Source organism: Lissotriton vulgaris, chromosome 12, assembly GCF_964263255.1.
Source record: "Lissotriton vulgaris chromosome 12, aLisVul1.2, whole genome shotgun sequence".
NCBI classification, from domain to species: domain Eukaryota; kingdom Metazoa; phylum Chordata; class Amphibia; order Caudata; family Salamandridae; genus Lissotriton; species Lissotriton vulgaris.
The window spans coordinates 782,191,817-782,215,896 of NC_141700.1; the positions used below are offsets into that span (position 1 = coordinate 782,191,817).

Consider the following 24,080-nt stretch of genomic DNA (forward strand, 5'->3'; position numbering starts at 1 on the left):
TGCTTTTCAGATCAACCGCATCGCTGGAATAATCCGTTCCAACGTTTAAAAACCCTCACTGCGCCCCGCTATACTGACTTCAATTTGCTCCGGTAAATTTTTCAATTATACCAGCAGTTTATCTCTTGCTATGTTCCAATTCGGACCTAATTCCCTGACTGAAATTGTTTTTTGTCCTCTCGCAGTTTGTCCACATTGACCTTTTCTGATGTGACATAATTCTTTAGTCATGGATCGAGAACCGATTCAATACGTGCAGTATGTTCCTTCTCACCGCACGTCCGGTGAGCATTTCCTCAACTCAGTTACACCCTTCTTCACTCGCGTTTTTGTCAGGGTGTATTTGAATGATCGAATTGTATGTCCTATCTGATGACAGACATACATTCTCATAGACACTCTGTTTTCTCCCTCATATCGCCCAATACGTTCTAACGACCCGAGTTACCCTGATTTTCCCAAGCCCAGTCGGGTTTGAATTATCACCGGCTGAGCAGTAAGCTCCAGGGTTGTTTTCTCCTTTCTCAAATCTTGATATCACTTCCATTTATCTTCTTTTTCTCTTTCCCTACATTCCCTCTTTCCTATGCACAGCCTCTCCGTGCACTCATCCCTCAATAGACCTTAATTTCTACGGTCACTGACTACCTTATGCCCACCCACTGGGTAATTTTTCCTCACTACCTTCCGTCTGTGTTTTCCATTTCTTTTCTTAGACAGTCCAGACATTCTTTGTCTTTATACAGGTACAAACAGAACAGTCAGATTCTTTATGAGCCCAATGGTTTTTGTCTTGTACATCCTACCCAACACCAACGCAAGGCCCGGAGTTAGTCTCACTCTCGCACCAAGGGCCATTTGAACCCTACTTTTATTGAATTATGTGCACATCAAGTATATCATCACTTTCCGTCACCAATTTTGTATGTGCATCCTACGCATGAAATTTTCTCCACTATATGGTGTTGTCGATATGTTTGAATGACCCTAGTTACCCTGATTTTTCCAAGCCCAGCCAAGTTGGAATTATCACTGACTGAGCAACAATCCAGGCATTTTTTGTCTATATACAGCCCTGAGGAAATCATGGAACTATTTTCCACATGCGACGAAACACGTGTCTGCTGGTTTTTCTTCTGATCATTGACTTTTAAGAGAAATTAAAAGACTGAACATTTCGCAACATCTTCGAAGATATTCCCTTCCTTTGATGTTTAATATACTGTAGTGCTTGTATATTTTTACTTACTGTGTAAACCTACTATTGGTCATTGTTTGACCATACTCTCAGCCTCTTTTAGTTTAAACGCCATCTGGATGAAATTGAGATGGTTTTAGTGCCTGACATCTTTTATTTCGCTTGTGCCTAGTTTGGTTATCCGAGTGCACTTCAATGTGTTTGTGTGTGCGCGTGTCACCTCCCAAAAAGCGTACTCTCAGCCTTTTTCAGTTAAAACCTTTTCCGGGATGAAATGGAGGTGTTTTTAATGCATGTTATCTTTTAATTTGACTCTGGCGTCTAATTGGGTTATCCGAGTGCACTTCAACGTGTTTGTGTGTGCGCGCATCTGAGCAGTCTGATGAAAGCAGGTTGTCACATTTACAATGCAATGGGTGTCGCATATGCGAGTGTTTACCCTATTAGCATTGTAAATGACAATGCCTTTTATTTATTTGTTTTAAAAACCAGCACATTAATAAAAGGCATTGTAATCTACAATGCCAATAGCTCAAACTCTAATAAACGCTAGACCTATTGCATTGCAAATGCTCGTTGCTTTTAATGAATGCTCTCACCCTGCTTCAACGGAGGTCTCAAATGGCCTGTTCTACTGTTTGACCTGCGGGCTGAAGCTGATGAGGCAAACCTAACTTTTAACGTTCAATTTAAGATTCCTTCACATTTATGTAGCGTTATGAAAGTGCAAATTTTGAATGTAACTTGTTTACGTATCCTTTATTTATCGTCTTTTTCCAGTCAGTATTGGAGCCCTGCTTAGAAGTCGCAGCCGCCCATAGACCCCAGGTCAAGAACCGCTGCTCATGTTCTCTCCAAGTGACCTGTTTCTGTCTAAGACTCCACAGTATGGGAGAGATCCCATTCTAGCAAAAGGGACCGGGTCAAAAACCAATGAAAACGAAGGATCCCTTTTGTGTGTCACAACTAGATATTCATCACCATCCTAGGGAAACCCCACATCCAGTCCCATCCACTCCTCTATCGGAACACTGAACTCTGTTTAATGCCCTTGGGTTCTTTCATATATAATAGCCCGGACTCTTCGATCGGGTCCTTTTAAGAGACCCAATCGAAGAGACCGGGCATTATATACAAAAGAACACGAGGATGGAGGCAAAATAAGAGTCCAGTGATACTGCGAAGAGGATGCATTGAACATTGGAGCGATGCAGCCATCAATAGGAGCAATGAGGGTAGCACAGATGGGATTTGCCCCAAATGCCCCTAATGAATTTAATCAGTGACATATTAGGTACTTTGTCCTGATAAGAAGGAAGCGGGCAGGCAAGGAACATAGTGATTCTCTGCCTAGACCATTTGGATGGTTTGCTCTGTATATACTAATTGAAATACCATTTCCATACACCCAAAAGATAAAACTTCTGAGATTCCAACTACACGTGACGGTAAAGTGTTTTATGATCAATGTATACCTTCTAATACTTAGTACCTCCATAACGACGCATCAACTACTTGATATATTTGTTTTTCTTTGCATGTTTTGGTGACCGCTTGTGGTGATTTTTGTTTGTCTTTGCATAGTATGGTATCTTTTGGCTGTGTGATTGGGCAGAGCAGAAAAAATGTTTTTATAAAATTAGATTATAGTATTAGGGAGATTTCATATTGATGTAATGTTGCATAAACTATGAACTTTTTTACACAACTTTTAGTATTGCTACAATATTGTAATATATAAAGGTGATAACTGAATACCGTATATTTTTTATATTTTGAGGATGGATTACATGGAATAAATTAGACATTTTTACATTAATCCGTGTTAAGATAGCTGAGTGGATGGCAATTGGATGTGGGATTTCCCTATGAGGATGGAGAATATACAGTTGTGACCGTAAGAATGTGAAACACAAAAGGATCCTTCTTCGTTTTCAAAGATTCTGGTCTGAGCACGTGCCTTGGCCATCAGTGACCTACGATGGCGCAACGCATGCATCTCTCCCCATATGTATTCAGACAAAACTAGAAGGAAGGCCTGTAGTAATTTGTGAGAGGCCACTTGGGTGAATTGTAAAGTGTGCTTTGTTCCTCAATCACTGTTTCCTCCTTTCTGTGATTTTTTTCGGGATCTCCGTGTTTTACTTATGTGAAACAAAGGCATGTTCCCAACATTAAAGTAGGCATGCACAGCGAAAGTCCTGTTATCTCCGTATATTACTTTTGTGCCAGTAGGTGCAAGTTGTAAATTTAATTTAAAAAAGACCAGGACAACGGAGATGGACACAGCCATCCACTCATGAGCAAAGGCACTGATCCAGTGCCCACTCGATGTATATTAGAAATAGTAGGTCTTGCTAACAGTTTAAAGCTTGCTGGTAGCCCAGACCCAAACACGGGAGGCTATGCCGATTTTAAGGTTCTCCATAGGCAGCTGTTATTGCAAAAACTGTAGTTATTGCTTCCATCTGATTTCCGTACTTAATGCCACCCCTCTTCAAAAGACCATTTCCTTGCACTGTCAGTGTCTAAATATATCCACCTTGTTCTTCTTCTTCACTTATTGTGAAGAGACTTCCATTAGTAATTTTTAGTAAAAATAAGTTTCCAATCCAACTGTTTTGTCTAGCGCATAACCTGTGAATAAAATATCCTTTTTTATTTAGAACGATGTTTAAATACACTCTACACCTACCTATGCTTTTATTAAATTAATTCTCGCAAGCCTTTTGTTTCAGTTTAAAATATATAACATTAAAAGTTGTGTAATATTTAATCACAATGACCAGAAGACGTGCAGTTGTCTAACTTTTTCTTAAGGGCTTTTGGAATATTGAAATGCAGTTCAAGGTCTTTAGTGTGATTTTATGTTTTAAACCGAATTTTTAAAAAAAACAATCGGAGAATAACAGGTTAGCAATTCAATGCTCATTTTTGATAATCCTTTGTAAATATACTTACATATAGGAAGACAAGCTATCCATAATTAAAATAATAAAAACATTCATGTATAGGGTATGTATTCACTTGGGTTGGTTAACTTTTTTTAATTTAACTTCCTTTTTTCTCCCTCATATGCAGGGCTTTGTTAAAGATGTTCATGAAGATTCAGTCACCATTGCGTTTGAGAACAAGTAAGTCCCACTACAGATCCAGTGCTGTAACTTGAATATGTAAGTTGTGGCCATCAGTTTTTTTTTCTGTAGGAGGGAGTCACTTGATGGGTTGGAAAATCTCACCAAAGCAGTGTTTCTTCTTCTGTGTTCTAGTGACGCGCTCCTTAGTCCATACATCTGGGTTGTTGCGGTGGTAATACAGCTGTTAAATAGAAAATGAATCTTTGCCAAAGCAAAGTGTCCTTCAGAAATATTCTCCACGCCACATCGTTGTACAGCCAAATGCATGACCTACTTTTATTTTGTTGTTTTACATAGCGCGAACAAGACCCGAAGGTATCGGTGCGCTTTACATGAGCGCCAGTTGCATTACGGACGGACACATTCATTTTATTAAGCAGGGGAAATTTAAGTGATTTGCCTAGAATCACAGGATGTTGTGCGTCCCTGCCGAAACTCGAACCTGGTTCCCTAGCTTCGAAGGTGGCTGCTCTAGCTGTTGGGCCACATCCTCTCCCATACTTAAACAAGCATTAGCAGAGCCAAATAAGTCAATTATGCAATAGCTCTTGCTTTGCCAATGTGTTTTAGCCATGATGTACTCCAGTGTGGCTGCTATTCAACATGGCTAAAAAGTTAGTGGCGTAGAGGAGAACACTATGGCGTGGAGCTGCATGACCGCGCCTAGAGTGGCGAGTCCTAGGAAGGAGTGGAGTAGAGTGGCCCACAGTGGAGTGGCGTAGAGTGAAGTATGCATTGTGTGGTAGTGCACTGCTATCACAAACAACACATCTTTTTTTGAAATTACCATTACATTTGGTTACAGATTTGCTGTTAAACTGGGCAGCACACAAACAATGTGTGGAAATTGTATCACCTAGTGTATTGACTTGTTTTGATTATATTCAAATATGTTTCTAGCGCACTTCAGAATTACAAAAAAGTGCTTAATTTGTGTTTTCCTCATTCTAATGTATTCATAAATATTTGTACAGTTAATTTACACACATTTAAATGTTGTCGTGTCTTAGAAAAAAGGCGTAAGCAAGAGTTTTTAGAGCGCCCACTGCCCAAAGGTGTTGAGGTGCTAGCAAAGCCAAGAAGCTGCGACAGAGGGAGGGAGGGGAAAGGGAAAAAAGCCTCCCCCTTTCACACACCCCAGATTTGCAGATAAAGCCTCTCACTAAGAAGTCAGAGAAAGAAAAGTATACCCCAAGCTCCCTCAGAAGACAGAACCTGGTATTTAACCACTGTCTTTGAATGCACAGCAAATGTGATGTGGACAAAATGCAAGGGCCCGTTTACATAAAACAAGCACTCATGGAAGCCTACAGTAAGCAGGCTATGCTCCAAGGGAGGGACAAACTTGTATTGAACATCCTTAAACAAATAAGCCAGTAAACATAAAGCAAGCAAATGTGTGTTACAAACCACAAAGTCAATTGTAAGCAATTGGCAAAATGCATTCCGAGCTCAGCTTTCCGATTGTCCCCAAGATTTCTTTAATAAACCAGACAGCTGTGCTGTCTGGTAGGCTTTAAACTAACAAGCATTTACAATGCAATGGTCTCTGCATTATTAAAGGTAGAGCTATTGGCATTGCTCATGATTTTTAATTTTTTTTAATCCTAAATAAATAGCATTGTCATTTACATTGCCAATAGCTTAATCGTTAAATAAATTGCATTGTCATTTACAATGCCAATAGCTTAATCGCTCCCATATGCATGACCTATTGCATTTACACCCACACAGAGCCACACACAGTCATTCACATAGAGCCACCCACACACAGCCACCTACCCAGAGCCACCCTCACACAGAGCCACCCACACATAGAGCCACCTAGAAAAAAATCTAGCCACACACACACAGAATGGCTTGTTAGTAGAAAGTAGGGTCGCCCTTTCATCAAACGAAAAAAGGGCATGAAAGGAGACTCATTTGCGATTAACCGATGTGAGCGGGCCCATGCTACCCTTTGTCCCAACTTGGGGCCGCTCACCACCAACCAGATATCTCACACACACCACTGAATTCCAACAGTGCTCTTCGTGATTTACAATGCACTTTATAAACTTGCTGGGTAAAATATTCTTGTAAGTACCACCCTCAAAATTAAACACAGGTCAGAAGTGCAGACCGGGCTACTGAAGTATGCTTGTATAACAAAAAAAGAAATAGACACCCACAAATAAAAATGCACTTAGTGCCAGACCGTCTGACAACATGTTTGGAAGTTCGATTTAAAAATAAATAAATAAAAAATGGTTTGTGCAGGCAGGAGTGCACACAAAATGTTCCATCTCGCCAAGCACAAAGAAAACAGAGCAGACATTTGTCAGAAATCTGAAACACACTAGAGCATGAGCGAAGTGCTCAGAAACGGTAACGGAGCTCGGAGCGACATCGGTCACAGAAAAATTTAATGATAAAACCGGAAAGGAGCATACTGAAAATCATGGTGCAACCTTCAGCTTAATGCCCATGGGGAATACTACTTGTCCTAGCACACACCTTTTAATTGACACAATGTACCACACACAGAAACACAAGCGCATGGGTAATGAGAGTTTGATTTGTTTGATTTTATCTTTAAACGTAGAGGTAAGGAGCTGCGATCTCAGAGCGGAAGGGGCGAGCAAACAAGGCACAGGGAGACGCCTCTTACCCATGTCCCTTTCAGCAGTCTTTGAAGAGTTAATTTGTACTCACTCACTTCAACCAGTGGTACCCTGCTTTTTGCACCTAGATTCGCTTTCTGGGACTTAAAAACAGAAAACTTGTAGCAGACACAACGCAGAGTTGTTCTTGTAGCGCTTTGACCATTGTTAAACTAGAGGTCCGCGCATAGAGGCAGTTTGGTTTGTAAAGTAGCCAAGTGCACAATGATCTGACTAGCTCAACACCGACGAGGCAGTAACGCTCAAGACTGAATGGCACAGGTAAAAGGCAATAGGTGAGGGAAACCCCTTCTTCACACTCTCTCCTGGAACTGCCCAAGTGCTCCGCACCTGCGTCATTGCACAACTTCAAACTACACAGAAGAAACGAGTGAATTACGAAAGTAAAGGGTCGATAATTTAGTGGGGGGGGGGGGGGGGGGCATTGCTCCAATAGAATTCGTTCAGTTCTACAGATCAAGCCATGTGAAAATGGCAGAAAAGCGCCGGATGTGAGGCATGGTATTGGGCTGTTTATTAGTTGAGGCTCTTTTCTGTGGCTAATCAGTGCGGGGATAGCCACGGTTCAGTGTTGCCCATTCGAGAGGGGGGCAGGAAGTAATGAACAGTGAGGTTAAAGTAAGGCGCTTTAAAGGCAGGGAGCGCTGCATACTATATGAAGGTGAAGCACAGTAGAGAAGCCCTTCTCAACAGCACTATCTACCAAAAGAAAGAGCTGACTGCGGATCGTGCATCAACCATGGAAGGCGGTTATGAGGGAGGAGGCTTCTCTCAGGGGGAGGGGTGTGGGGGGGGGGGGAGGACGGCTTCACATTGAGCGGAGGTCTCAAATCCGGGGGGTGGGATTCTGCTGGGTGCAATTTATTAGGGGTGGGGGGGGGTGAAGGTTGTCACTGCAAGGATGCCAATGTACTGTGTAGCAGGGGACATTCGATACAGTAACGCGTTTTGCACAAGGCAAGTGAAACACGTCTCATCAAAGTGAGCATTTAACAAGTGGAACATGCAAGACAACTGTGTACAGAAACCGCGGGGACAGGGCTCGTGTGGCGAGGCTATTCACTATAGCTAACCACGAGGGGCTCCTCTCTGAGAGGGCACTTTGCTGCACTGGGTTCACGGACCCTATACTTAGGTGTAAACCCTCACCCTCGTTCACCCACCGGCAATACTTTACATTCTCAGCCCCGGCCCTTACCTGCCCTCCTGGATCCAATTTGCTCTACCGCAGACACTCTGGGCCTCTCCCCCTGCACTGCGCATGCGCGTGGGCTTGGTTCAGACCGGAACTCAACGCCGACTCTTGACAATCCGCCCCGGGACAGAGGCGACCAGCAGATGCTGCCTGACCTGCAGTGAGGGGGCATCGCTCTGTTTCATCTTGGAAAGTTTCACTGTGAAGTGTTCTATTATATTATCATTTTAGATGCTCCACAGAATAGAACTGTTTTTGTCCTAGAAAGAAAATCCGAACTGTCCTACGAGTGCGACTTGAGAACAACACAATGAGGTTTCAATTAGAAACCCGGAATCACTGGGCAGACCAACACCGGCGGAGGGGTAGAGAGGAGTGTAACTAATCACCCACACTGTGCCCCTTCCCACGTGCCCCATGGTTTGTAAGGCTCCCGTGGGGGTAGAGAGGGACCTGGGGAGGGCCCTGAAGGCAAGAGAGGAGTGCTCCACACCACCATCTTTCTCTGAGGCATTAGCAGGAATGCCTCGGAGAAACCAGCGTCATTTTTGCATTCGGGGGCGTGTTTTATTTCTATCCTCTACCCATTGGCTGGAAGGTAAAATTCCAGCCAATGGGAAGAGGAGAGAATGTAAATAGAAAGAAGCTTAAACACGCCCGAATCCGAAAAAGACGGGGCTTTATTGGAGTGACTCCCTTCTCCTCCAGTGGCTGGCCTCCGTTTAGGAAGCCAGCCAATGGAGGAAAATGGAGGAGAGAGGCGGGTTCAAAGCACCTAACTCGAAAACATCAATTCTTCGGGACTCCGCCCCTCACTGCTTCCGCAGTGAGCTACGGTCCCTCAACCTAAAAAGGATACTGAGTGTATACATGATTGACTGAGCTTCTGTGGTTGTCATTGCGTCATTTGTAAGTTTTGCAAAACATGGGATGTACTGGGATTTCTGAGGTACTTATGATACCATGGGTTTCTGATGAGCCTATGAGCAGATATGTCACAGAACTTTGGACTTAACAAATAACTTGTCTGGCGTTTTGGTTGCCAACCTAAACAGGCATGGGCGCAGCTAGTAGGTCTTTTTAAAATTGTCTTTTTTACCAATTTCCCTGCGGCATTGTGAGGATGAGGCCTATTGCGACATTATTTCATAGAATCACATCTGCATATGCCTGTGAAACAGTACAGGTGCTTTCTGTTTAATTTTTTTTATTTATGTAACTAGCAAAATATATTAAAAAAATGATCTCACGTGCATGCTTTAACATTTTTTTTTTTAATTATAGAAAGTCCTAAGGCATGGAAGCAATTTGTTGCCATTACATTTAAAAAAGGCCTGCTGGGGGGGGGGAGTAGAGTAGGGTCAGGTAGGAAGCAACAGGGAGTGGCTGGGAGATAAAATACAAATAAAATCAGGTGGGAGAGGAGGGAAGGCGGCAGTCAAAGTAGACAGCAACATGGAAGCAAGATAAGAGTACATGTCTGGCTGCGGCATATTTTGCAGGGACAAGAAACACACGAGGGAGAGAGCTATAAACCTCATGTACACGCGTGGAATGCTTAACCAACAAGAAAAAAGTAGTTCCTTAAAATTAAGCAATCTAGTATAAAGTCGGGGAATCAAAAATGACTGTAAAGAGGGGTACACAACAAGAAGAGGAAGGCAGACCATCGAATAAAAAGCAAGTACCTTGACCAAGTCAACCAATGGTAAGAGATGGGCCAGATTTGTTTGGTAAGCCTATGCAAGGTCTTTCGCAACATCTAAAAATAGCCTCCGGAATACCGGGAGCCCATGCAGAAGATGCAGATTAGGGACGATGTGTTGTGTGTGGCAGAGGAGCATTTCGTCTGATTTTAAGTGTTGTACAGTGCTTTCTTAAGGTAGAAGAGCAGATTCTCATGTCTCTGGCATCAAGAAACGTAAGTAATTAAGTTTCCTGCTCCCTGGTATAGTCGAATCTCACTGACCTGGTGACGGGCATTTCTACATTGGCCTGGGTGCTCTCATAAGTTTACTGCCGGGTTATATATATATAGACCCCGACCTGGGCAGTGCTGATGCACACATTCCACACTGGAGAGTCACTCGCCTTGCAGATAGCGTGCAATTGGATATGTCCCAAGATCCTCATACTGCGTTCCCACTGGTGCAGTGTGAGCACAGGCCCTCTTGTTAATATGTTTGTCGAGGATGCCCCTCGACCACTCCCCTTTCCCCTGCCATCTTCAACCTTCCCTCTTCGAAGTCACATATGCAAAGTTTTTTCAGGCAGATCACTGTTTCCAAGACTTGTTCAAGTTTGATGTCTAATGGCCCAGAGCCAAATGTTCTTAAATATCTTAATGCGAGCCTGCTGAAAACACACGCACATTAGTTGTTGTCCTACAGGACACTGTCTGCCCCTGAAATCTTAGTTCATAGTGTTCTCCTTCATTGCGTCCTCCTGACAGTTCAAGCACTGTTCAGATTCATTTCTATGTGGACCTGGGTGGGAAGACGCTGTATCTGCATGTGGTAGACCACGGACGGTACCCTGTCATCTCCACTATACAACTTGCCTCTCAGTTGCTCTTACTATTCAACTGGTGTTCAAACGTGCAGGATGAACGTCTTGTTTCTTATAAAACAAGAGCGGTTCCTTTTAATTTCTTTTCCCTTTCACCCCACATTCAGTGCAGTTTTCAAAATCCTTCACTTAGGCCACAGATTTGGGTTAAATAATGATGTAGTACCAAAGGCAACATTTTGATGTCCGAAACCCATCATGCGCTGGCGTAAAACTTCTAATAGCATACCCTCAAAGGTATTTAACTTCTTACAATTAGTATATAAAATAGTATAATAAAACTAAACCATTGTAGAGGAGCTTGTCGATCTCTCCTCCAAGAAATATTGGCAAAGACTGGAGCACAGTGGTGCTTGTCAATATTATACAATCAATACATCGCATGATTAATATTGCTGCCAATCCCAACTAGTCATACGAGGACAGAAGGGGGCATCTTGAAAGAAAAGTCTAAAATCTATTACTTGTTTCTAAAAACCTAATCAATTGTATGTGAAGGAACCAATGCATGTAAAAGACTTTGAGGGATTTGCGCTATTGACCACTCGAGATTGACACATTCGTGGCGATAGTTGCATTTTACTTTCTCAAATTGTAAACACCGGAATGATGTTCATATTCCCTTTTAAGGGCATGTGTTGTATCTCAGAGACACATTTGAAGTGGAGTAAGCTCCAATCCTCCTTGAAACAGCCTCTTGCCGTCCCTGCCTCTACCATTTTGACATTCTAGTGACATGCCATATGTTCCCCATCTCCCACCCTCCTCAGATTGAAGACACCTGCCAGAGTCCCTTTTTATGCCATTGGCTTTTTGAGTTATTTAGATGGCCGGCAGGGTGTTTTTTTTAAACTGTGTCTTTAAATGCTGTCAGATGAGAAGCACTGCCCTGAGCTCCCGTCCTGCCCCAGACAGCTGCAGATTTGCAGCTGCTGTCGCTTCCTCACTGCTAGGATTTGGCACCAAGGACATTTTGTCAGCTGTGCTTTGAAGCTTCATCAATTATAAGAAAGTTTTAGGCAAATGTACAGAGGAACTTAAACTCTAAACTGCTATATAGAATGCTTCTCAATCCCTCTTATCTGTTGATACTCAGATGTGTTTTATCTTCGGTATTTGACCTAGCCCGAACATAGTTGCAAGGTGCAGCCCATCCTTCTACAGAACATTTTGATTGCAGCAGTAGCGCCTCAAATATCAGGTTGCAGTACATGGATAACTAATGTGCTTTTGGGGACTTGTTGACTCCGAAAGACAGAAACCAAACGGTGGTGGGAAGGGAGAGGACAAATGCAAATGGGAGAGTACTTGATGGTGGTTACTTTTTAATTCACATGCTTATATACACTTACCATCATTTAAGTTTATTTGGTACATTGGCAGGACTTGTTTTTGTTTATATTCATCAAGAGAATGCAAAGCACGATAAAAATTGGAGCAAGACTGAATGAGATACAGAACAACATTCCACTGCAAGAGCAAATGTGAGAAAACTGTTTAACACTGAAACCTCGCCAGGGTAATTATGTGATTTATTGGATTTCGTTTTTTGTGGAACGGGCAGTTCCTGATTGATAGCCCCGGATATCAAGGAAAGAGGGTAATAGTTTCTGGAGTTACACCTACTAGCAATGACTTGTTAGTATTATTGATTGCTTACCCTATGAGGGCAATATCCCTATCCCACAACTGTGAAATATATTTAAGTCAGGTAGAGTAAGCAATTCTCAATCACAAGAAACATGTGGGTTGATATTCCTTGAGTGAAATAGTGGTCCGAGATTACGTACTAATCATCACATACGTTTATTTGAATGCAGTTAAAAACAAATGAAAATGCATCGCTAGAATCTCACTGTGGTACAGCCACTTCTTAAAGTTGGTACACCATCTGTACTAGGGTTTGGGCAGATTACTCCTTCCTTTCATTAGTAACGGTCCGTTTGGCCCCTGTGCTCCAGTCACAAGTGAACCAAAGTGATTTCAGATGAAGGGTCTCTTCTAAAGGGAAGAGGAGGCGAATTTAGCAGGTCAAAGGTCAAACTTGTATGTGCTAAAATGGCATCCATATTGTAATGGTGCTTCAGTAGTAAAAACTTAATGCTAGTAGTTTAGATTCCACGTTGAATTGGTCTCAGCTGGCTTCATGTACTTTATCACTTTTGATAAAGCAAGAAATAAGAACAGTAAAAAGGTTGATAGTGAAAGAGAGGAAGGCTTATTCAAGGTTATTTGCTAATTGCGAATTCACTTCCTCTTCCATTTAAGAGTTCATCTGAAATCACTTTTATACAATTTTGACTGGACAGCAGGGATTGAACCGACCGCTACTAATGAAAGGTAGGTGTGGTCTGCCCAATTCCTGGTACAGATTATGTAATTGCTTTAAGAAATGGGCTATACCACGATGAGATACTAGTGATTAATTTTCAAACCGGTCTCTTGCCTTTATTTTCCTCACTCTATTTAACGCCGCTCCCCCTCCCACTTTCTGCCTCTTGATGGATATTGACCACTCTTACAAAAGTATTACGAAGGTCACTTCGCCATTAAACAAGTATAAATATCTACTACCTGAAGATACGATTAGGACCTCAAAGACAGGCAGCAAGTGCTTCTCACTTTAAAAGTCCCAATAAATTCAGGTTAGCTCTTGAAGCACATAAATAACCTGTGCTTGTTCATAAACCTTTTCTTAAAATGTTGAATCTTTCAGACCACTACGGCTTACCTACAATCCATGTAAGTCCAACAATGCTATTTTTGTCCAAATAAACGTGTTTGCATTGACAATGCTGCCTCTAAACCATTTGAGAAACTTCTGAGACCCGCCTCCACACTGGTTTTCATGCCCCTATCAAACACCTTCTTGATTCGCTATCTAGGACTCCTGCTTGAAGGTCCCTGGCCTAAAAAGCTAATTCTGTCACCTATAACACGAGTACTAAGACACCAAATGTAACAGTTTGCTACCCATTTTAAATATATAATCTCCCACGAAAAAGCATGGAGTGTTTTGTAAGTACAAATTGTAGCTTATGAAACAGACGCAAATGCATTTAGGATTTTTTTTATATAATCAATTTTATTGATTTTTGAGAGATCTTTAAAGAGAGAGAAAGAAAGTAACAGTGCAGCACAGTTGATCATTAGTCATAGGGAAAACAAGTGGTATGAAGGAATAGATACAGAACAATTATTCAGGAAAGTACTTTTAATTTACCCTTACCGTGTTCATAATTCACAATGAATATATCAAACAAAATTATATCTTCATAGCCAATAACACCTAATCAATGAAATACAAAAAATGACATATCGCATTCTGTACATGGACACAAACTATACATAAAAACATAGTAACACTAAGAAATAATTAATTTTTGATAGTGACTTCCATGAACCCAGTTGGTGCAACCATTTGCCCCATATCATTTTATGTTTCTGTAGGCATCACCTGGTTCAAGCAGGGGTTTCTTCTAGGCGGCACACCAATCCACCCCTCGGCGCTGTGTAGTTACTCTTGGGGGATCAGGTTGTGATCATGTCGCAGCGATGTTGCGTTTGGCCACCATAGTGCTGTCCCTAGGAATAATTTATCTGCTTGGGGCCCATCCAGGCCACCCATAACTACCAGGATGAGGTTATGGGGTACCTGCCAACCCCGAACATGCGAGTTCAGATTCTATTCCATCCCAGTACGCTGCGAGTCTGGGACAGGACCAGACCATGTGGAAGAAGTCTGCCGGCTGTTTTTCGCAGTGTATTTACTCTGGTGAGATGCCCAGGCCTGCCCTACAGAGGCATTTCAGGGTGAGATAGGCAGTGTGCAGATAATATAGTGGGTTAGTTGGACTCTAACTGAAGTGGTAATGGTCTTGGGGGCCATAGGGGCGTCCCGCCAATCTTCTTCCTCCAAGGGGCCCAGCTATCCCTCCCATCTGTGTCGGAGTGGGTCTAGTGTTACAGGGTCATTATTAGTAAGGGTGCGGTATAACCGTGATGGCTTTTTTGACAAGGGGGTTGATATTTAATGGCCATTCTAGTTCAGGGAGCAACGCAGCCCATATGCCCAGATATTTAAAAGACTGTTGTCTAATGGAAATTGTTGATTGCCAATCAAAGCCTTCCCTGGAGAGCTGAAGGGGTACCAGAGTCTATTTTTCCGGGATAAACCGGAGGCCTGAGACGTTCTCAAAGGCCAGAAGAGTCTAAAGACATCTAGGACCAGAGCAGGCCTAGTCCGCCAGGAAGAGCAGGACGTCATCTGCATACGAGACAATTTTGGCGGTATGATGGCTCCCCAGGTCCAGCCCTGGACTAGGTCGTCTGCCTGAATAAGACACGTCAGGGGCTCCATCACCAGAGTGAATAGGTCTGGTGAAAAGGGGCAGCCCTATTGTGTACCTTTTTGAATTGGGAATGCCCCTGAGAGAGCCCCATTGATGCTCTAGGGTGGAAGTACCGAACAAAGCTTCGGAAGTGTTGGCCCAGGTCCATCGTTGTTACCACATCTTATAGGTGGAGCCAATTGAGTGTATCAAAGGCGTTTTCGAAGTAGACAACGAGGAGCATCAGTTAGGGGGTAAGCAGTTGGCAATTTGCAAGAGCCAAGTGGAGGCGTCCCAAACAGTGTTTGGTGCTGTGTGCTGGTATGAAGTCTCACTGATCCGGGTGGATCAGTTTACTTGGGAATGGATGCAGGCGTTGGGTCAAGATCGTGGCGTAAATCTTGACTTCAGCATTGATTAAGGAAATCGGGTGGTAGTCTGCACAGAATGTCGACGGGTTGAGTCTTGGGGATAACTACAATGGTCGCTATGTCTGTTTCAGGGGAGGCAGACCCCCTTCTTGATGGACTGGAACCTGCGAACCCCCCTCCCCCCAGACCCTTACGGGTGATTGTCGTGCTTAACAAACACCTGTTTTTATTTGAAATGCCCCGATGTCTAGGACGTGCTGGAATAGTGCCGAGAGATGAAAGGACAATGGACGAGTAAGTCTGAGAGAGAGGTTTCAGGTCTGCGAGCGGAGTATAAGCAGGCATAGTAGACCGCGAACGTTTGTGCGATCGCAGGTGACATGCGTTGGGTGGCCCCAGAGGGGTCACGGACTTGGGGGAACTATTCGGTTTGCCAGGGGGTATGAAGCCAATCTGTACAACAACTTCCCATTCTTGTCACCCCAACCATGCACTCTGGCAACAGAAGAACGCCATAGCAACTTGGCCGAGTCCAGCGAAATTTGTTTAATCTCTTTGCGCACTATTGTGAGTTGCCTTTCTTGTGTGTCGTCTGCTGTCCTGGCTAGGTCAGTCTCCAGACGGGTTGCTTGTTCCTCTAGAAGAGCCATTCGGCTATTTTGAGATAGTCTTTCCGGAGCAAGCTTTTGGCCACTCCTCTGATAGTGGCTTTACTTGCCTCCCAGAGGGTGCCTGGAAAGGGAACAGAACCAAGGTTGGTGAGGAAGTATTGGCGTAGTTCCTTCCCAATACCTTTTTTTTACTCTGCTTTACAAGAACCAAGCTTTTAACCACCACACCAGCGAAGCATGCCAGGGGTTTTGCCTAGTTGTAAGAGCAGGGGCGAGTGGTCAGAGGTTACTTTGAGAAGGATAACAATGTCAGCTACTCTATGGCACTCTGGGGCGGGCACGTAGATCATGTCTATTTGTGCCTGCGCGAGGTGTGCCACCGAGGTGTGAGTATAGTGGGGAGTTTGAGGGTTCCAGGTTCTCCATAAGTCGCATAGGCCCAAAGTGGCCGCCCACTAAGCAAGTCATTTTGCGTGTGCTATCCTAGCAGGGCAGGGTATGCCTGTAGTGTCAAGCGCCGGTTGCCAGTGTTGTCAGATTTTGTAAGCTTTCTAAAGCCCAAAGCCAACCAAAAAGTAGCCCAATATTGCTACTTTAAGGAAGGAGGGGCAGGGACAGCGTCAAGCAGGCGTTGAATGCATTGGAATTGATGTTGCAGAAGTAAATATTTGGCTAATAAAGCGCTTTAACATACTACTTTGCTGGAGCGCTGCATATATATTTATAATCTGGCAACTAGCACAAACCAAAATGTTACCGCACAACTGGGAAAAATATAGCCCAATAGTGCATGATCTAGCCCAATTTGGTAACACTGCCCGCATCAGTTGATTCCTCATAGACCTCATGATGGAGCCACGCCCATAGCTCCACAGTCATTCTCCACAGCCTCACGCTGGACTAGCATACGCTAGGCCAGCCCACTCCGCTTACGCTTACAAAGAAGGACAACAATGCGACATGGCCCAGATTTTGATTGTAGTCATCTCCTGGTCACAGGTCTAGTTGTTATTATGCGTTGGTTGCATGTAATTTGCCACTTTTCAGACACTCTCCCCCAGTCACAGATTTGGGTTGAATCCACTCTGTCCATCTCCTTGTGTTTGCTTTTTTTGCCCTAAGCTGGCAGGGTATGCCCAGACGTGGGTCCCTTGCTCACTTTGCCACTGGATTCAAGCTAGCCTGGCTGATGAGGGGTGTTCCCCTGAAACCGGTCCCAGGATGCTTGTTTCTGGTCCAGGGAAGGCCTGGTTTGGCAGTTTGGGCTGGAGTGTTCCCATAAGGCACAGGGTCAAGACTGATTTGCATATAGCTGGGTCTGAGGTGGTGAAGTGAGCTAATGAACGATGATGGATTCAGCCCAGATCTGTGAATGGGGGTGAGTGTGAAAAGTTTCAGCGCCCCGTCCATCATCTCTTTGCGTTTGCTTAGATCGAATGATAAGCCTGCTGCAGTAGGTGAGAGATTAATGATACCAAAGCCCACTTACAAATACATTTTATGAATTTCTAACTTTAGGTGTTGTAGAAAGCTGATCTAAAAATGAAATATAATGGAAACTAAATGATTCTCACAGAGAATGATCAACAAATGTAAATGTATTGGCATTTATATAGCGCACTACTTACCCGTAGGGTCCCAAGGCGCTTCGACCGCTGCGAAACCCTTCCTGGCTTCCCTGAGAGATGGTCCCTTAATGGGTATCTCCAGGGTGAGACCAGGCATCCCCGGCGGTCTGGTGGGGCCGTTAGTGAAGATGAGGCAAGCTAATGCCCAGAGTTGCCGAGTGTGATCGCTGATCAGAGTGGGCACCGAGGCGAGAGAATTATCGAGTCTGCTGACCCTGGTCCAGAAACCTGCCGCGCCGGGAATCGAACCCTGGTCCCGGGCCGTCCTCTGCTCTCGGGTCTGCCGCCTCTAACCAGTGAGCCACACTACTTCAACGACATGATTGGGGTGTTGCGAAACTTGCGTAATTTATTTTTGCGTGATTACATGAAACTTCTGCAAATTTACGAGCAATAGTGAGAAATGCAAATCCGTCACTTTGCTCTGTATTTAGTTTGAAATGCGTCCTCACTTAGTTTATGGCAGGAGGACGCAGTTAAAGCACCGCGAGCAGCTGCTCTCGTTGGGTTGTTTGCGTGCGTTGCTGTGTAATTATGTGCATTGGCGTAATAGTGTAATTTCTCTTGGCGTTAAGCGTAAATCAAAATTCCCTAAATTGTGCATCATACTAGTGTAATTTAGAATTTCACCCAAGTCTACACATAATGCAGTATGGTAAATTTCTCAGTAATGGTAAGCGAAGAATTTATAAGGTTCAAGAGCAAAAATATTTAGCAGGCAGTGACTTCTCTTGATTCAGGTGCTACCTAGGAAGTCTCCCTTTCTTGCCTCACGGTGGAGCCAGACTCCATTGATGGGGGGTGCTACTGGGAGCAGTCGCTCCCCTTCTCTGGTTCCTTTTTCGGGGACTCTTTCTGGAGTTTCATGGCTGGGAGAGTCATGTGTGTGTGTCTTTTGCCCGTGTTTGCGGTGGAATGGAGTGCTTTCCTGGTGCACAGCGCCCTCGCCTGGAGAGCACGGGCAGGGCTGTGTGCTGTGCACGATGCATGAACACCCGTGCCCGGCAGCACCGCGGTCGGAGCGAGCAGGTGGTGTGCGCAGGCGCTGCGGCTATTTTTGGGGCCCGGCCTTGTCGTTCTCCTAATGAGCCCAGCGACGAACCGTAGCCTCGTGGCAGCTGCGGTAACGAGAGGCCCCTGTGAAGTCTCCTCCAGACCGGCTTTGAGGCGTCGCTCTGGCCGCAGTCACAGGGACATTCCACCCGAGCAGCTCTGGGAGGAGATTTAAAAGTGTTAAGCTTCAGTGTAAAATGATTTACCTTCCTGTGAATGAGCCAGCTGATGAGCAGAACTTCACTCCATACCTGCTCTGGCCAGCAGGGGCACTGCTGCAGCAGCAGCGTCTGCTCCGCCCTAGAGGCTGCTTGTCCACGCCGGGGCCCCTTGCAGTGACAGGGAGCCTGACCAGAACCGCGTACAAAATGGGAGCAGGCACTCCCGAAACCACAGCTTCGAACCATTCAGTGACCATCATTGCGAGGGAGCATTTTCACATGCGATGGACACTGGAGCAGAACTGCACACAAGCCGTGCAGGCCAGTGAAGCCTTTTGGGGAGGGGACATATCATTGAAGAAATTAACACAGCAACCTTAATATTATTTAAATGAAATATTTACCATTTCGAATATTGATCTTCAAAAGCACGAGTAGCTTAGGAAAACCTTTTCAGATTCTTGTGAAGTGTCTGTCGTTCCTCCCATTATTTCCCCAGCCTCTCCCAGACATTCTTTCGACGCCCTGGACTCCTCGCCTACCACACGCCCCTCTACACTTCAGGCGACTGCAGATGTTTGAAAGATGCTCTCCTTGTTGCATTGGGGTCAGACGGGACACGGCTGCCTTAGCAACGGAAGCAGCTGGCCTGGGAGAATGCTCTCCCACCCGGGCAGTCGGCGCCCCACTCCCCTGGCCCCAAAACGAGTATCTTGAATTCAAACTATTGACTGACAACCACTTGACACCTTTTGAAGAAAATATAAAAATCATTCCAGTGGGCAAGACATTTACGTAGTCCATTTTGACGCAAATGACTGCTTTTATCAGAGGGGCAAAGGAAAGCCTTCCATCTAAACTGCGCCTTAATATGTAAGTTCTTTGGTCCATTTTTACATATCTTCTTATGTTTTGGACATTCAGACCTGTAGTACTATTAAAGTGGAGACTTTTTCCTGGATTTTCTTGCATTTGTCCACAAGTCGCCAAAACCTCTCCCGCAAGACTCGAGTGTGCAATGCTTGAACACACAAGCCATCTGAGACCCTTGGGTCTGTCCCTTCCAGTGAAGTGAAGTTGGTCACGTTCAAGGCTACCTCCTCTTTGGCTGCAGCCAGGGGTCGACGAGTGACAGACTGCTGCAAATCATATGTTTGATTCTCAAACACAAGTGCTCGACAACCATTCTTTTTTTGTCTGTCAGACTCTGTTCACAGGAGGATATTGATGTTATTTTCGTGTTTTACTATAGCTCTCCCGAGGATGGATGGGCCCTCAATATCTTGCTTAAGAGGAAAGTGCTGAGGTTTTATCACAATTTAAGCTGTGCATAGTTAATCTAGTAGTTTCTCACATATTGAGAATAAAGTTTTAAGCACACCTCTTACCAATAACATGAAAAGGTGTTACTTAATACAGGCTCTGTATTCAATTTCAGGACTCCATGATTTTGGTGCTTTAGTCTAAGAAAAAAATATTATTTGAGGTGGGTGACTACCCACCTCTATTAATAATCCCAACCGTTGTTGGAGTGAACCATCTGTCACTAAATTAACCTGAGCTCAACCCCTTGGTAGCTACGGCACAGAGCAGACCTACTTGAGGTGGCAGTCAGGCCGAACCTCCTGACGGAGGTGCTTCATCCGGCAGCAGCCTCTAAGGAACACCTGCTTCCTTTCAATGAAGCCCTTACTGACATCCTTTTGAGCACCTGGTCTAAGCCCAACATAGGGGCTCCTGTGGAGAAGATGATTGCCCGACGCCGGCTCCAGGCGCCCCCTCTTTCCTCTCCCAACACCCCACCCCCAAGAACTTGGTGGTCCAAGCCTCTACGTCCAAAGGCGCATTCCCTAACGCACCACCTGATAGGAAATCCAACAAGCATTTACAATGCAATGGTTTTGCCTTTGTTAAAGTTTGAGCTATTGGCAAAGCTTGTGACCATTTTTTTTAAAAACATAAATAAATGGCATTGTTATTTGCAATGCCACTAGCTTTATCTTTCGCAAATGTCCCCCAACACATACCCACACAGAGCCCCCCCACACACTGCGAGCCCCACCACACACACTGCGAGCTCCCTCCACACACTGTGAGCCTCCCCTATACACTGCGAGCCACCCCCTACACAGAGAGCCCGCACACACCAAGAGCCTCTTCCACACACTGAAAGCCCCTCCCCTACACACTGAAAGCCCCCCCCACACACAGAGCCCCCCGCCCACACACAGAGAGCCCTCCCCTTGTCTGGCAATGTACACTAAGCCCTTAGAGTTTTATAAAGCTTTGGAGAGAGTTATTTGCAACTGTTCATTATAAAGAATATATTAGTTTTTAACTATACAATGGTGGACAATATATCTTATTCAAGCCACTCTCAGATGGACGCAGGCAGCTGCTTAGAAACTTTTTTAAACAACATACACAATGAGGTCAAGGTCTTAGAATGCGAGTGCACGTACTGTTGTAAAACATGAATAAGGCACATGAGGAAGACACACAGAACCATGCATAGGCACAATATTGCACAGTGACTTTACTAGTTTAAATAACCCCATAACTTCTGAAGAATATGAAGATTGATGTATAAAAGGTTGCAGGGATGAATGATGGATGTGTGAAAATGTGGGTGGATGGTGGATGGATAGAAATGTGGATGTCCAAAGGATGGATGTATGGATGGAAGGATGAAAGGGTGGATGGATGCAGGATGGATTGTTGAAAGTGTGGATGAATGGATGAAAGGATGCGTGGAAGGATAAAAGGGTGGATGGAAGAAGGACGGATGGAAGAAAAGGTGGATGTATGGATGGATAAGGCTTCCTGTGTAATTACTGAAAGGCAGGGGTAGACATTAATTATTGAAATACACGTTTCACTGCAGCCTGTCATGCTTTGCTTGACAATGGAGGGTTTTTTGCATCACAAGCGAGCCAAGTATGCGCAAAGTTCTCTTAAACCAAATAATCGGTTTAACAGATACCAGCTTCTGGTGTAGCCAGATTAATATGCCATGTAATTTTCCTAGACCACTTTATATAGACGTTTGCAATTAAAACAAATTCGTTTTGTATTTTCTAAAAGGTAACATTGTAATAGGGCACATATGGATTTTATATGCTTACATGTACTTTTCGAAATTCATCAATATAGTATATAATCTTTACACATCAACACCATAAAAATGCACTTTCTAGAGTTCTGCAAATAATAAAACGTTAGAATGAAGTGTCACATCTGTTGTTGGTGGATCCGACACTGCGATAAGTCCTACCATTAATTAAAAGGACACGTTGTATTACTTTCTTAAATATGGTATAATTGGTCTAAGTGCAAATCAAAGGAGAGAGTAAGGGAAATTACACAGGCTATGTGTAGTGGGAACTCCTGGTCCCCTAGTAAAGATTTTAACAACAATGGAGGAGTACCCCCTAGATGCAAGGTATACAGTGTAGGGATTTCCTCTGTATCTAAAGCATAAGGCTTAGGTTAGCAATAAGTGTCCCAACCTTGAACCGGACAAAAAAATGTCTTTTTGAGAAGACCCCTCACTCACCAACCTAGTTGGTGACATGCTTCATCATCGGGGTCCCACCCCATAAGCCGAATGCCTATGGGGTGTGCTGCGATACCTGGTTACAGTGGAGCGGGTTCTTTGTTTTTTTATATGTGAGAAAAAAATTGTGAAAGGTGTGTTAAAAAGGGACAAAGCTGCTCACTGCAAAGACTTTATTCCTGAGTGATTTGTCCCTGTTAAAAATATCGTGTGGCACCAGTGCCTATTTAGGAAGGCTGTGGTGTCTCAAAACGTGTGGTATATATAAAAATAGCGTAGTGTGCTATGTGTGGTTTTAAAATTTAGGTCTACATGTTTCAACCATTTCAAAAAGATTCTATTGGTTTTCTTCAGGACCGTGTTTTTTTTTTTCCACGGGGCAGGAGTGAGAGGAAACCAAGTAGGTTTAAAAACAAGACGAGCAGAAGCCGCAAGTGACGGACACTTGCCGTCTTGGAACTCCCGCTGCCCATGAAGCAATACTTTAACGCTTCACGTGTTTTTCCTGATTCAGGATAAAACACCACTTTTTTCACAAGACCATAATTTGTGGTCTTTATATTGGACGTGGGCTGGACGCGCCTTAGCGTGTGCGGTCCACCCCGTTCAAAAAAACACGGTCCTGAAGAAAACCAATAGAATCTTTTTGAAATGGTTGAAACATGTAGACCTAAATTTTAAAACCACACATAGCACACTACGCTATTTTTATATATACCACACGTTTTGAGACACCACAGCCTTCCTAAATAGGCACTGGTGCCACACAATATTTTTAATAGGGACAAATCACTCAGGAATAAAGTCTTTGCAGTGAGCAGCTTTGTCCCTTTTTAACACACCTTTCACAATTTTTTTGTCACATATAAAAAAACAAAGAACCCGCTCCACTGTAACCAGGTGTCGCAGCACACCCCATAGGCATTCGGCTTATGGGGTGGGACCCCGATGATGAAGCATGTCACCAACTAGGTTGGTGAGTGAGGGGTCTTCTCAAAAAGACATTTTTTTGTCCGGTTCAAGGTTGGGACACTTATTGCTAACCTAAGCCTTATGCTTTAGATACAGAGGAAATCCCTACACTGTATACCTTGCATCTAGGGGGTACTCCTCCATTGTTGTTAAAATAATTGGTCTAAGTACAGATGATTTAGTAAAAAGGGATGGACTCAAATTTTTGAATCAATATTGAATCAGTCGATTCCGCAGGTTTCCATTCCATTGTTTTGATTTTGCCTGCGACGGTATAAGACGGTAGCAACCTGTCATTCGAGACAGAAAATATTGTGTGCACTTTTAAATTGAGCAAACTCGAATACTGCGAAAGCCTATTTGTGTGTCTTCCTCAGCATTAACTGTGCCTCTCCACCCTCAACCCGTCCACGCCTAGGCAAGATTATGAGTTTTATCTTGTCCAGCACCCTTAGACACTCTCCTATCTCATGCCAGACACCGACACGGTCGTTTATACCTGCGTGGTAATCACGGACACAAAATCACCTGGTGGTCTATACTATATGCATAGGTTAGGGAGGACAGGAGTAGTGGCATAACTATTAACAAAGGGGTTAAATGGTGAATGAGGCGGGAAAAGGGCAATTCTGACAA

General features: G+C 44.0%; 1 protein-coding gene across 4 annotated transcripts in view; it reads left to right on the top strand.

The window, feature by feature from the left end:
• Window positions 1-24,080, top strand: part of FXR2 (FMR1 autosomal homolog 2) — a 395,300-nt gene that overhangs the window by 78,963 nt on the left and 292,257 nt on the right. For 2 of the 4 annotated variants that reach the window (XM_086946152.1, XM_086946153.1), the window contains exon 2: window positions 4,280-4,332. In XM_086946152.1, the coding sequence (XP_086802278.1) occupies window positions 4,280-4,332 (53 nt within the window). Of the gene's footprint in view, window positions 1-4,279; window positions 4,372-24,080 lie in introns of all 4 variants that reach the window. The other 2 variants (XM_086946154.1, XM_086946155.1) reach the window with 1 other exon arrangement.